At 40.3% G+C, this 15,041-nt stretch overlaps 1 protein-coding gene across 5 annotated transcripts in view; it reads right to left on the reverse strand.

Annotated features, from left to right (window-relative positions):
• Window positions 1-414: 414 nt before the first annotated feature.
• Window positions 415-15,041, reverse strand: part of PRKD1 (protein kinase D1) — a 150,732-nt gene continuing 136,105 nt past the window's right edge. For 3 of the 5 annotated variants that reach the window (XM_077323009.1, XM_077323013.1, XM_077323012.1), the window contains 6 exons: window positions 14,796-14,902; window positions 13,914-14,075; window positions 11,584-11,682; window positions 10,408-10,675; window positions 4,698-4,783; window positions 415-1,401 (listed from right to left, as the gene is read on the reverse strand). In XM_077323009.1, the coding sequence (XP_077179124.1) occupies window positions 1,183-1,401; window positions 4,698-4,783; window positions 10,408-10,675; window positions 11,584-11,682; window positions 13,914-14,075; window positions 14,796-14,902 (941 nt within the window). In that variant the 3' untranslated portion in view covers window positions 415-1,182. The remainder of the gene's footprint in view (window positions 1,402-4,697; window positions 4,784-10,407; window positions 10,676-11,583; window positions 11,683-13,913; window positions 14,076-14,795; window positions 14,903-15,041) is intronic. The other 2 variants (XM_077323011.1, XM_077323010.1) reach the window with 2 other exon arrangements.

Genomic DNA, 15,041 nt, shown 5'->3' on the forward strand with positions numbered 1-15,041 from the left:
CATGCCTCCAACTGGGGGGTCGTCCTATATGCTGGGTGCACTTCAGTTGGGATAGACATAGCAGCCCATAGTGGCCCATAGTACTGTAATGTAATGTAACAAGCTCTATATTTTGAGTGGAAATGTTGGGGGTCGTCTTATATGCCCAGTCGTCTTATACACCGACAAATATGGTAGGTTTACCCATGTAGCACATGCTACAGGCCCTGCGCTTCCAGGGTCCCGTCATGGTGCCTTCAACTCCATGAATCAGGGCTGTAGACTCTTTCCTCCTTTTCCTTCTTTAAGGACACTTGGAGTGACATTCTTTCCACTGTGGGGGCCTCTTTGTACCCAGTCTGGCTGCTCCCTCCACAGATGTACTCAGTTAGGGCCCCACAAATCCTTAAACCACTCCTGGATAAAATAATTCAGTTCCAGAATTCAACAAATTTTTATTCAAAACATACATGTTTTCCAGCTTCTAAATGTATATATTTTACATAAAGATATTTTAAGAAAAGGGGGTAATTACCAACATTTGCTGCAATTTACATTACTAAGGCATTTAGGCTTAAAAATGATTTGCACCTTTGTTGGACATGATTGAGTATGTATGTACATAGAATCTGGTTGGAATCTATACAATGCTATAGCTTATTTTTACAATTCCATGCTTTTTTTTTTTGCATCAGTATCTCAATATCTTGTTCTGCAGCAAATGAAAATAAAACAGAAATCCCCAAACTTTATCCAAAGTGTTTAAAGTTGTTCACAGAACAGCAACAGTATTCTAACTCTTCAAGAGTTTCTGCATGGTGACAATACTAATGGTGCACACAAAACCAGAGATCTGCCTGGAAATGTTCCCTCTTATGCAATGAGACTCAAGTAGGAGAAACATTTGTCTGAAAAGGCACAGTGGAAACAGGTTTGAATGCTCAGGGTACAACAGGAATCATCGACAACAACAGGTTGAGAGTTTCTTGGAACTTTTTGTTATTATAACACAGTTGCTCACACAAAATAAAAATGCTTCTGTTGATTTGTCTTGGCAACTCCAATACATCAATGGTGATAACAGTCTAACAGCTTTGTTCCCATCTGACAGAAAATAATGGCAGTTCTGCAAAGCAAATGTTAAACATGACCGTATGTATTTATTAGTTCCGCAGTGTTTTGACAGATTAGAAGGGATGCAATTTAAAGGATGCTGACACGCTCACTGAGGGCTTTCATCTCCGCTTCCTCTGGCTCAGGATTTTCACTGTGGTTAGCACTTGGACTGGTAAGGTGCGCTGGATACTGCAAGCCATTTTCCCCTGCATACTGTTCCCACCGTGAATCGTCACTCTCATGGGTGATGTAACGTTCTTCTGTTTTGCATTCAAGCTCTCTTAAATCTAGCCAGGTTTGATAGTCCTTTAGGGGACAAAAATAATCTGTTTAATTACATTAAAAGCAAACTACCACAAATCCCTGTTTCTTTCTTGATATTCTAATGGACTGCATCATATGTTACATTTTGAAGACTAAGACATGCTCCTGCAAGCTGTTCTTTTGGAACAAGTGAAGTCCCTTTTAAGAGCAGGCTGTAAACAAAATGTAACAAAGCACTAAATAAACGATCATGTTGGCATGTATACATGCATTTTTCAAGGATACACTATTAAAAAATTGCACCAATTTAGTATGTCGTATTGTACGGTTTAAGAATTCATGGTTTTATAAAATTCAGAGAAATAACCAATCCTCTTCCTGTCTCTATGGGACTTACCAAATGTTTTTTTTTTAAATTGGAAAAAAAATGTTTTCTAAGTTCACTCTCTCAGATGGCAAAAACTAAGACACGTGTGCTTAAGTAGCATAAGGTACATCAGTTTAAAGCCCTCTCACACTAACATTGGCCAGTATCTTAACATCTGTGTGTGGAAACCAAAGGGTTTTTTGCCTCTGTAATGGATTGATCTTTTTAAAAGCTTAGAAGTGCTGGGTAAACAGATAAAAGTCTGTGGAGGGTTAATTCTTCACAGAGCCAGAGAGGCTAAAGTGACAGGATATTCCAAGAGATCTGATTGGCTAGCATCAGCTGAACTGGATGCTGAGGAGAATTCAGTAGGATTTCAGTCTTAGCTGAGAAGAGTCAGGTACTGACAGTTTCAGAATTCAGCCCTGACTGAGACCAGTCTAACACAGGAGAATTGGGGAAAGCTGGCAAAGACAAATGGGTTGTTAGATGGAGACTCCTATTCAGGCCATGAAAAAGGGATTGATCTTCTAGAAAGAGAAGAAAATTCTCTACCCAGTTAAACAGGGAGTTAGTTCTGGAGAGTGAAGCAATCCCTCATCTAGTGTGAAGCAATCCCTCATCTGGTGTGGTTATAAATTGCTTGTAGAAACCTTAAGAGTCAGTTAAAAACTCAAGACAAGTACTGGTGTTTTAAGACAGTGGTCCCCAACCTTTCTGAGGCTGGGGACCGGCAGGGCATCGGGCCACGCCCGCGCATCGGGCCGCGCCCACACGGGCCGCGAATGCGCAATGCGCGGCCCGGCCCTGATTCCCTCTCCCCGCCCTCCCGCAGTAAGAAGCTTCCCGGGCTACAAGCTTGCGGCCTGGGAAGTTTTTTACTGCGGGGGGGGGGGCGGGGAGAGGGAGCCGCGTCCCGGCGCCATGGCCTTCACGGCCCGGCACCGGGCCGCTGCCTGCAGGTTGGGGACCACTGTTTTAAGAGAAGGAATATGGATACTGTAAAGAGTGTACTAGTCTTCTGAAAACCAAGAGTCAGAGAATATTAAAGAAAATATGCTGGAGTGTTTGGAAAACACTGGAACAAAAAGCCTTTCAGAATAAAGATTTGAACTAATTGAATAGCTTAATAAACTCTCATTAGCTCAGTGGTTCTCAACCTGGGGGGGTCGAATGACCCTTTCACAGGGGTTGCAGCAGGGCAAGCAGCTTGGCTGGGGGGGGGTGCCATTCACACAACAGCCTTGCGGGGTAGATCGAGATAGAGCATTGGTCTGTCTGGAGCAGCGGAAAAGAGTGAGATCAGCATGGTGGGACAAGAGGCAGAACTGAGAAACCCTGGGGAAAAAACAATTTATATACAATCATGAACAATGGATCTCCACGCCATTGGTCAGTTTCGGTTTAATTCCTGTGAAAAAACACTTGCATAATTTTATGGTTGGGGGTCACCTCAACATGAAGAACTGTATTCAAAGGTCGTGGCATTAGGAAGGTTGAAAACCATTGCATTAGCCTGACATATAAAAACTAAAGTCTATACCTGTAGTAATTTTACCTCAATTATCTACACTGAGCTAACCCAGGAATTTTACCCAATTTCACCTAGCCTTGACCCTCTGTTGAATAAAATATCTGTTAATTTGGAATACAAAAACATCTCAAATGTCATTTAAATTGTGTAAGTTAAAGGGAGGGTCTATTCCTTCTCTCAGGTATCAGGGCTGAGCAAGCAGCCAAAATATTATACTGTAACAAAGGTGGGACAGGGAGAATTCTTCGAGAAAGGAGAAAACAGATAACTAGGGCAGCTCAGTGATGGAAAGGAAATCTTGCCTCAGAGAAATTGAAATAGAAGAAGAAGAAGAAGAAGAGTTGGTTCTTATATGCTGCTTTTCTCTACCCGAAGGAGGCTCAAAGTGGCTTACAGTCGCCTTCCCTTTCCTCTCCCCACAACAGACACCCTATGAGGCTGAGAGAGCGCTGATATCACTGCTCGGTCAGACCAGTTTTATCAATGCTTTGGCGAGCCTAAGGTCATCCAGCTGGCTGCATGTCGGGGAGTGCAGAATCGAACCTGGCATGCCAGATTAGAAGTCCGCACTCCTAACCACTACACCAAACTGTCATAACCTCTATCATTAGCTCCCTCCAACACTCCAAAAAAGAGGAATTTCAACTCTTTGTTCTTCCCTCATCCAGTCCCCTAAACCCGCATAGCTGATTCTCCATAAGTGTCTCGTGACCCCAGGATATATCTCTAGGGATCATAAACAGCTGGAGTAACACAAATTTAGGGAAATTATACCTTCTGCACAGTAAATGGCAAGATATTGCCCAAAGGGTAGATTTAATAATTTTGCTTGTAAGAAACAGACACTTACACTGCTAAATTTCATACATATATCAAGAAGACAAATGTTTATGCTAGGTTATAAATTATACATACTAGGTTGCAAAAACAGTAAAATGAGAAGTTCTGTATTCTAGTTATTTTTTTATTTGAAGCTATTATTAGTGTCTACCTACCTACAGGAACTCAAAGGCAGTTTACAATGTAAATAAAATAGATACAATATATAAACTATATAAATACTGGTTAAATTAGATAATTTTTAATTTCTGATAGGAAGTTTAATTCATAACTAATTTCCCTTTTTGGTTATAGTGCATACCCTGTTCCGTCTCACTGCCCACTTCCATGTCAGCTCAAACAAGCTACTACAAGGAGATGGGTTGCATGGCGATACAAAATGTGAGCAAGCACATGTATAGGGTAAAGTACCTTAATTTTTTCTTGGTTTTTGTGACTACATGCTTTTCATCAGCCTTGATCCTGAGCCTATAACTTTTGCTGAATTACAGATAACTGTTTTAGGATAGGTGCACCAGTCACAAAAATCACTGACTGGTTCTGCTAGATGACTAAAAACACAGAGAAGGTGAAAGGCATGAAATTTAACAGCATTACCTGTAACCATGGGTGGCTTAAAGTCTTGTCCACACTGTAACGTTTTCTCATTTTCACTTGCAGCAAATTATTTATGAGATCAATAGCTGGGGAAAATATAATTATAGAAAACGTCACTGACCTATACCTGCTTGAACCTCAGTACAGAACAAACCTTTGAGAAGCAACTAATCACCTTTTATTTATAAAATTCAGGCTACCTGACATGGCCTGATTTTTAAAAATATTTGGTGTATATGAAGTTATGCAAAGAATAAGCACACAAAGTAATTAGAGAGAATAAAGAACAATCAAAACAAGCAACTTTGAAGATAAAAAAAGATCAATATTTAACCATTTCAGTACTATCTATCATCTGGAAATCAACAGTGCTTTTGATTTTTATTTCCAGAAAAATTCCCACTGCCAAACAAGTAAGCTGTTTTTTTTAGATTGCTTAGAGTACCAAAAGTGAAAGGAGCTCTAGGTACATATATGGTAGGTGTATTTGGTGTCAATTATTCGGCTGGAAGACTTCAGACTCTGTTGAGTAGAATGGCTAGATCCAGACCTGTATCTAGCTTTTTTTCTTGGGACAGGTTTCTGATATCTTACAATGGGAAGAGAAAGAATTATTTATTTATTTATAATTCAATTTGTATGTCACCCTTCCTTGGGGGCTCAGGATGGCCCACAACAATACATAAAACACAGTTAAAACATTTTAGCCTTAAAAGGCTATTTGGGAATATGCATTAAAATCTAGGCACACGTATCTTGTTTTTTGTGTTCCATACTGCTGGGGAGAGGGAGCACAGTGCTGAGCTTGATGCTAATTTGATGGCATGCATTAAATTAATTAATGTGTTCAAAGTACATATATGCACAGCTGTGTAGCTTTACAATATTCATACTAAATCAGACTGCTAAGCAAACAGATGTGTGTGTGCACCACCATCTCTTCTACAATCTCAACTGGTCATCAAGCAACTATGATGCTAAGGATCTTTCCCAGCGCTGCTGTTCAAAATCCTTTTATACTGGAGACGGTGAAGAATGACTCTGTTACTGAGCTATGGGCCTTCACGTAAGATGCTAAAGAAATTTGACACAGAATTTTCACTTAAATTCAATGAATAAGCATCTAATGTTATATTAAAGAATATTAACCTTCAAGCTCATTGTCTAAGTCAGGGAGATAGATTTCAAAAATTGCTAGATTCATGCAATTTTGTAGGAATATGACTTAAGTTTGGAAATTTTCTGGTACTGTGCTCTCTTTGACAGCGCAGTATATACAAAACATTTTCTGAAGCTTTGTTTTACAATCCAGTTCATTCAGAAAACATTTTTCTGTCAAAGAATGTATGCAGCAAAGGCACAAAGCATTGTGAACACTACAGGTTTCTACAAATATAATGACAGACCTCTAGAATAACTTGCCTTGAGTGTCAACCAATTTTCTTGCTAGATACATTTGATGGGTTAGAACAGCTTTGAATGGAATATTGCTGCTCGGTGTAATGGGGGCAAACTAAAGTCCTGACACCGATACACAACTCTTTCTATTAGCATTCTTCCATTTTGTTCTCATTATAATGAGGAATACTGTCATACTTTAAAGCAGTGAAACAGAAGGTATCTCTATAAAACAGAAGGCACTAAGACAATAAGTACACATCACTGCTAATTTTCAAAAAACCCTAAGCATTTTTTAATTCTGTGCTGGTTTCATGATAAATTGCATCATTAACCCCCCCCCCAAGGGCAAAGAAACAGACATTGTGGGGGTCAACACAATAGTTCCGCATGAAAGCAAAACGACTCATAGTTAGTCTTGGATTTAAGCTTGTATTTGTTAGAGAAAAAAGTTGCAAGAATCAGCTTGTCACGTGAGACCCACGTGGAAACATCTTATGCGGCAGGCACTCATACACACAGGTCTCCCAGATTCCAGTCCAACATTGAAATCACTAGACCATGCTGGTTGCCACTATTTTGGGATTCCACTAGTGGAATGATTCAGGAGGGTTTGGGGGTCTGCCCTTTCAAACCAGGCTTGATTCCCCACTCCTCCTCTAAGTGCAGCCAGCTGCTTGACCTTGAGCCAGTCATAATTCTCTCAGCCTCACCTACATCCCAGGGTGTCTGTTGTGGGGAAAAGAAGGGGAGGTAATTGTAAGCTGCTTTTGGGCTCCTTTAAGTACTAAAATACAGGGTACAAAAATCCCAGTTCTTCTTCTCATCATGTTTTTGATTCATATAATTGTGGTTTGTCACTCTACGGATTGGGTATGCATTGTATACACATCACCAAACATACAGTTATTTATATACATTTACTTTTTATAGCTTTCCCCAAATAATATGTATTAAATACTTGTACTTTCAGATGGTTTGAAAAATGTATGATGTCGGTTAAAATGTACAGAGAAATTAAAAATATTTATGATAATTAATTGACATAATTAATTGACTAATATCTATATATAATTTCCATACGGAGAGCAAAGTAAAGGAAGTTAATGAGATCAGAATTTCTGAGGCTTTCTGGGTTATCTGGCTTCTTTTATTACCCATCACTATATACTGCAAAAAGGAAAAAAAATGGGGGGGGGGTTAATACCTTTCCCCCAAATTATTTACTTTGCCTGTTTCCCTGCATTTCTGCTTCATGTCACACAGGGACTAGGTTGAGAGCACTGGTAGCTGATGTCTAAATAGACCCTCCAGACTAACATTTCCTTCAGTGGAATGGACATTTTTTACTTCAACTTGCCACTGCAACTCTCTGATCACCATGAAATGCTCCTCCTAGGGGACAAGGACAATCTTAGGAATGGCATGAGGATGGTGTACCGCAGGAAGGGGAATAAATGGAAATTGCCAGTTTAGACTGGATCCAACCTTATGTTGTTGTCATTTGAATTGGTATCTTTGATATAACAGCACCCATATATATGTCTGAAAAGGCTCTGCTCCACCCTATTGCATGGCTGCCACTCCCTGCTCGGCTTGTGGGGGAGATGCTGTAACATGTGGCTGTAACAGGTGGAACTGACGGGCTGGGCTGCACCCTTTGCTGGCTGCCCAAGGAGAAGTGGGAACCCAGAGTCTGGGCAGAGGTGGGAAGTGGAGTAGGGGCAGATTACTGTGTCCCCTCCCCAATCTATGCGCCACTGGCCAGCTCATTGATGACACTGATGTCACCCAGCAGAACATGCTGGATGAATGCTGCCACTGTTGGCCTGTGAAGTGTCAAGTGAGCCGAAAGAAGCCAGAAAGAGCCCAGTGGGATGGGTAGTCTCTTGGCTGGTCTCTTCCAGAATCTGCTGGGCAACTGCAGCTGGGTGTGTCTGCATGCAACATCACTTCCACAATGACTTCCATTACATTTCTCCCCTTGGGCACACCATAAGATGTTTTCACATCAATAATCATATGTTCTGGACTGTGAGAGATACAGGAAGACACAGGAAGGGAGGGAGGGAACAGAAGAATACCTCAGGCAGCCCATAAGAAGAGCACCTCATGCAAGCCTCTGCTTATGTTCCAAAAGTATGGGAAGAGTGCAAGTTGTCAAAATTTTAAGACAAACATTTTTATTTCAGTCAATACAAAGTTTGCAAGGGACATATAAGAAAGTCACTTAATGTCAATATGCATACATACTGACAGATGAATGCCAAAATTAAGTAGAAAATGTCTAGATCACATGTATATCTATTTCAGTACATATTTGTCTGCTCTAGCCAAATATCAACCACACTACCAAGTCAGCTCAGCTATTATAATTTGAAAAACATGCCTTAATGCTTTTATGTTTCTACCTAATAGCTCTGTACTGAACCCCAGACAGCAAGCTCAAGGGAGTTTTGAAAGTCACTTGTGATGCAGATAGAGAACTAGTGATGTGAGGTTCTTTTGCCTGTATTGATGATTGTCACAATATAAATATTCGCTTTAAGTTAATTGCTACCTTCTTCAAGCACTTCATTGGCACAAGCTAGAGCTTTTTGGGAAGTCTAGATTGCATCTTCCTTGTCTGTTTATAGCTTTAAGAATTTTCTTTGAAACCTAATGCCCAATATCCAAACTCACGGTGTAGTTCTGAGGAACTACTGATAATATTATAGCAGGAGCCATATCAAATATGCCCAGGTGTAGAATTTTTACACCGAATAAGGAATTGCTCCTTAGTAGAGTCTTTCTGACTCTACACCAGTGATCCACAACCTTTTTTCGGCTGGGGACCGGCAGGGCGATGGCCACGCCCGTGCAGCGCGCATGCGTGGCCGTGCCCGCGCAGCGCGCATGTGCGTGCGGGCCGCGCATGCACGGCTGCGCGCTGCACGGCTGAAATCGCGCATGCGCGGCACTTTCGCGCACGTGCGAAAGTGCCGCGCATGCGCTATTTCGGCAGCACAGCGCACATGTGCGCATGCATGGCCGCGCATACACGATGCGCGGCCACGCATACATGATGCACGGCGCGGCCCTGATTCCCTCTCCCCTTCTCCCGCAGAAAGAAGCTTCCCGGGCCGCAAGCTTGCGGCCTGGGAAGTTTTTTACTGCAGGGGGAGCGGGGAGAGGGAACCGTGGCCTGGCGCCCTGGCCTTCACGGCCTGGCACCGGGCCGCAGACCGCAGGTTGGGGCCAGTGCTCTACACCACTGACTGCTTATGTTACAAGCTCAAGCTATCAAAATTTATAACATGATATACTCAAGAAGGGTATTTGTGTGGATACCGTGATAGAAAGGAATAGAACCAGAACTGTACATTCCATAGAGGTAGTCAAGTTGTATGTTGCTAGTAAAATAAGTACTAAAGAGGTGTCCATGTTGGCTGCTGCTACCACTGTTGTGCCATGAGGTTTCAGAAGCCACAGTCCATTTCATCAGATTATATAAAGTAGCGATCCTCAACCTGTGGGCCGTGGACTACATGTAGTCCGTCGACTAATTGGAGGTTGGCCGCGAAGGACACCTTCTCCCCCCCCGGCCCTTTACTTCCTCCCCCCCGGCCCTTTACAACACACTTCGGGTGTCATTGTCTCCCATCACTTCCAGATGGGATCTCGTTGCAGAGAAACAAGCTTAGGGTTCCCATTGATTTGTCATTGTCATGAGTTAAAATTTCTATGAAAATAAAATGTTCCTTATGTTCATTGTTGTGGTGTGTCTGTATCTTATTTTGAAGGGATGTTTAAACATTACCATAGCGACCAGAGAGCGTTAGGGCAATGGTTGAGAGTAGAGGAGTAAACTACCCCCCCCCCCACCGGGCCTCAGTAAACAGCGTTGACTGGTCCCCCGTGATAAAAAGGTTGGGGACCACTGATATAAAGCATGCTAACAACTAATGCTCTTAAGCGCGGGGGGGGGGGGTTAAACCACTCAGCATTTCTGGATTTAACTCTCTTCCTCTTGAATATTTGCATGAAACATACACACATGAACACATGAACTGATCCAATATTACCCAACTATTTCCCTTTCCAATATTACCCAAATATTTCCCTTTCCAATATCTTTATGGTTTTCTTGTGCCATACGAGGGAACTACAATCATTTAATCCTAATGGAAAAATAAACTACAGTAAATGAACTTGCCAAGAAATAAAGTTTTCAAGCATTAATTATACTGGATGCTGATTTGTATATAAAATTACATCAATATGTGGCCATCAAATATTTATGTAGGTGTGTACTAAAATGAACAAGTAGTACCTTCATGAGAAATTTCCTTCCAAGGATTGGGTGGGTACATGAAAGCAGCATTTTGGATTTGATCATGAATGTCTTCATCTTCATTGAATGGAAATGTACCACTAAGGCTGACATAGATAATGACCCCCACAGACCACATATCTAGTGATCTATTATAACCTTTGTTTCTTAGAACTTCAGGGGCGAGATAGGCTGGTGTGCCCACAACTGAACGCCTGAATGATTTCTCTCCAATAATACGAGCAAAACCAAAATCACACAGCTTCACCTGTTTGATACAAAGATTAACCAGTTAAATGCGTTATAAATAACATCTGTATTTTTTTACTCTGATCGTTTCAAGCATATTTACAGTGGATGAGCGATAGGGTTGTGAGTGTCCTGCATAGTGCAGGGGTTTGGACTAGATGACCCATGAGGTCCCTTCCAATTCTATGATTCATTCTATGATTCTATGTAGTGGGTGTCCAAAAATCTCTTGAAACATTTAGCAGAATTGTAGATGGCAACTGTCTTGACATTCACCACATGCTACCATTTATTTTATTCAATTCCTCAGTGACAATTCATCTACACCTAGACAAACCACCTTACAGATAAATTCAAATGAATAGCCGTGTTGGTCTGAAGTAGCACATTAAAATCAGAGTCCAGTCGCACCTTTAAGACCAACAAAGATTTATTCAAGGCATGAACTTTCGAGTGCAAGCATTCTGACGAAGAGTGCTTGCACTCGAAAGCTCACACCTTGAATAAATCTTTGTTGGTCTTAAAGGTACTACTGGACTCTGATTTTATTAAGCCACCTTATATTCAGACTTGGAGGAGCAAGCAAGAATATTAAGTCGACCAACAAGGCCAACAATTAGAAATGTGAGGATTTCACATGTGACAAGTGCATGCAGGTGAAAACCTGTTTTTTCAGATACACAGATAATAAGTTAAATGTCTTCATAACAATAAGGGCTAGAGGATTTGTGAGAAGTCAAGAGCCTAAACCACAGTTGAAAACTTCTATCATACTTTATCCTTATTTATTTTCTTTAAAAAGTCTTTAAAAATATTCTTCAAACTGAACACAAGAACTGAAACACAGTGTCACAAATCATTTTTTGGTATGCTTCATTTTGATAAATGACTGATTATATCAGTCCAAAGTGCATTATTTCTACTTGCCTGTGGGAAAGGATCAGCTGATGCCAGTAATACATTTTCTGGTTTCAGATCACAATGAACAATATTTTTAAAATGAAGATGTCTCAAGGCAACCAGGATCTATAAGAAAACAAATCAACTATGCTATAACTTAGGGAGTTTCTGTAACATTTAATGTGTTTCCAGGGTATGAGACAAAACATCAGCAGGGACAAAGACTGCAGTTTTATTAAAGTGATCTTTTATTTTATGCTCCCATTCAAAATTGTGTCAACACAGCAAGACAAAGAATGAGAGGGTCAATACCACTAAACAGGTCCCTTAGTACAGCAATATCTCACGTTTATCATGAAGCAGTCTATTAACAGCCTACACTTGGCCTCCTGTTGTTGTAAGGAAGAACAAATCAGAAAGTTCTTTTCTTACCATTGCTGATCATCTAGTTCAGAGAATGAAAAAGAAAATGCACCCTACAATGTGAACTACAGGCAGAATAATTTTTAAAGTTTTTGGATTGCTCAGAAGCAGTGCCACATAGCAGTGTATGCCAAATTACTCAAACCTGGATAAAGTCTCAAAGCAGATGAGAATATTAATGGAACTCAAAATGAGCTAATTTATGCTACATTGGAAACGCAAGTTTTGATAACACATGCCAGTGTGAATGCTGCCTAGAAGAATATGAACATCAATGCCACCCACCATGGTCTAGAGATGTGCAATTTGGCAAGGCCTCTTGCATACTTTTGAAACAGGTAGGAGATGGATCCACCAGAAATATGCGTGCTTTCTGCACTCGCCTCATGATTTTTGGTGGAAGGCATTCCTGCTTCCATACATGGATCCCATGTAGACCATGATTCACATTTAAAATCTTACACTGAGCAGCCAAAATTTGGATTTGGGGCTTCCACAAATGGAGCAATAAGTTTTACTCCATTAACAATGAGTTTTATTTCCTTCCCCTTCTTCCAGAACTCCCTGCACCCTTAGAAAAAATATCCCTTAGGGTCAGCAGATCTTCCAGATCAGCTTTTCTCAACTTTTTTACTATTGAGAAACCCCTGAAACATTCTTCAGACTTTGAGAAATTGCAGAAGTGACACAATCTTGCAGAATACGGTTGGAAATCCTAGCTGTGTACACGCCCACCCGAGATATCTCCCCTTCCAAACCTCTCTAGGCCCACCATTGCCCATTTTGAGAGGGGGGGGGGCAGGGTGACATGGCCATATATGGTCATATCACACAATAAATGTTTAACAGAATTTTAAAAATATATATTAAAAATAATTCCTACCCATTCAGGGAACCCTTCCATGGCCCTCAAGGAACCCCATAGTTTCACAAAACCATGGTTGAGAAAGCCTGCTCTGGATCAATATATCAAGCAGCACAGAGGGGATGCAGCAAGAATGGTGAGTCAGCCAAAAGTCACTTTTCACTTTTCTGTGACCTGTAGAATTAATGACTTAATGGTTATTCATATATACTTAGAGGTCTCTCTTCTTGCTGCATTCCTCTGTATCAAATGGTATATATTTTAGAGCAGGGATCTTCAACCTTTTTGAACCTGTGAGCACTGTTAGGATTCTGACACAGGGTGGTAGATGCAACCACAAAATGGCTGCTACAGAAGACCTCCACATACACAGAGGAAGCCTAAGTGCAGGGGAGAAGAGGGGAATTAAACATACACTGGGGGGAAAGGCCTGTGATGGCATTTGCCACTTTAACAATGTTGTTATAATCTGCACAACTGAACAGCTGTTCAGCAGGCAACAGAAGACCTGCTAGGAATGAGCTTCAGCTAACCTCGCACACCTCTTAATATCCTTGGTCGACAACAAGAAAGGTCAGCAGGTTTCATGGAGCCTGCAGGCACCACATGGAGATCCCTATTCTAAATAGTCCCCCAGTCTTCCTCATCAGCTTTGGGGAGGAATCTAGAAGTTCTGGCAGAAGGAGAATATGGGGGGGCTTACTCCCCCAAATTCATTATATTAATTAAAGCTTGGATCAAACTGTGATTTTCTCTTAGCTCCTCTGGGATGAAGAATTCTACAGAGAAGCTACAAGAAAGTTATAGTCCAAGATTAATTTGATATACATAAACTGTACTTAGTAATGGTTTAAGGCCCAATATTCTTCCAGTTCAAATTTATATCAACTAATAACAAGGTTACTCATAGTTCTTTCTTCCTTCAGAAATACTCTCTCTTCTATGTATCTTAACAAAACTTGGCTTACACTGGACCCTGCCATCCATATCAAGGATATATTTTTAAATTTTGTAAGTGATTATCACTGTAAAAGAAACATAACATCTCCCATTCCTTAATGGCTCTTACCTGTGTAATTAAGAACTTGGTTATTCTCTCTGGCAGCCTTCCTTTTTCACTTGACAAGATCATTTCCAGCATGTCTCCATGGAGCTTCTCCATAACAACAAACACTCTTTCTGGTGTCTCAAACATGCATTCCAGATTTACTACCCCAGAGTGATGCAGATTCTATTATTATAGATAAATATTATTTGAATGAGCCCTATTTGTCTAGACCCAAAAACAAAGCTCAGGAAGCATAAAGGCATTAAAGAGCTTTTCATTTCTTAAGCCTTTTGGCTCTAGCTCAAATACAACTAACAGAAAAGGGCAACCAGCAATTTGCTATGCCTATATAGCACAATAGTGATTATAAGATCTGAAAAGGCTACTAGTGGCAATATTGTCCAGATGCTTCTACTTTTCTGCTCTTGGATCTAAAATCATATGCCTCTTGTATGAGCAAAGAGTTTATTGTTTTAATAGTTATTATAAAAATTATGAATATAGCCATAATTCAGTTCAGAGTTCAAAATAAAGGAATATGAAGCACTATACAATATATTGCTGCTTGATGTATAGGGATGGAAAAAAAGATCTCTTAATATCTACTGATTAGCCATCTATCAAAATAATAATGGTGTAAGATTATCTTAAAAGTTCATGTCATTTTTCCTACTTCTGATTATGCTGATTAGCAAGTCACTAACGTTTTGGTTTAAAAGTTCCTGTATTTAAAGAAGATTAGAAATTATTTCGAAGACATATCACTTGAGAACTTTATCCAGAGATTCAATGCTTAATTAGTTACATAGTTTTCTACTGCTGAAACCTGTTCTCAGAGAGTTTTATTGCCCTGCTCTAAATTAAATACATACAGGATATAATTGGTAATTAAATAAAAGATACCTGTAAAATTGCAACCTCATTACGAAGTTGGCTTTCTTGCTTAGTTGGAAATCTCAGTTTGTCAATGATTTTAATTGCTACATCTCTTCCTGTTTTGCGATGTTTTCCTGTTTGATGAAAAATATGCCAATTAACATGATCAGCTCTGAGAAGCTTCACCTTTCTAGAGCTCAAGTTTGCTGTTTTTATACAAAACCTGTCAAGGTCTCATCTAAAAGAAAAATATTCTAAACCATCCAGGTATTT

The sequence above is a fragment of the Paroedura picta genome, chromosome 2, assembly GCF_049243985.1.
Source record: "Paroedura picta isolate Pp20150507F chromosome 2, Ppicta_v3.0, whole genome shotgun sequence".
Classification (NCBI taxonomy): Eukaryota; Metazoa; Chordata; class Lepidosauria; order Squamata; family Gekkonidae; genus Paroedura; species Paroedura picta.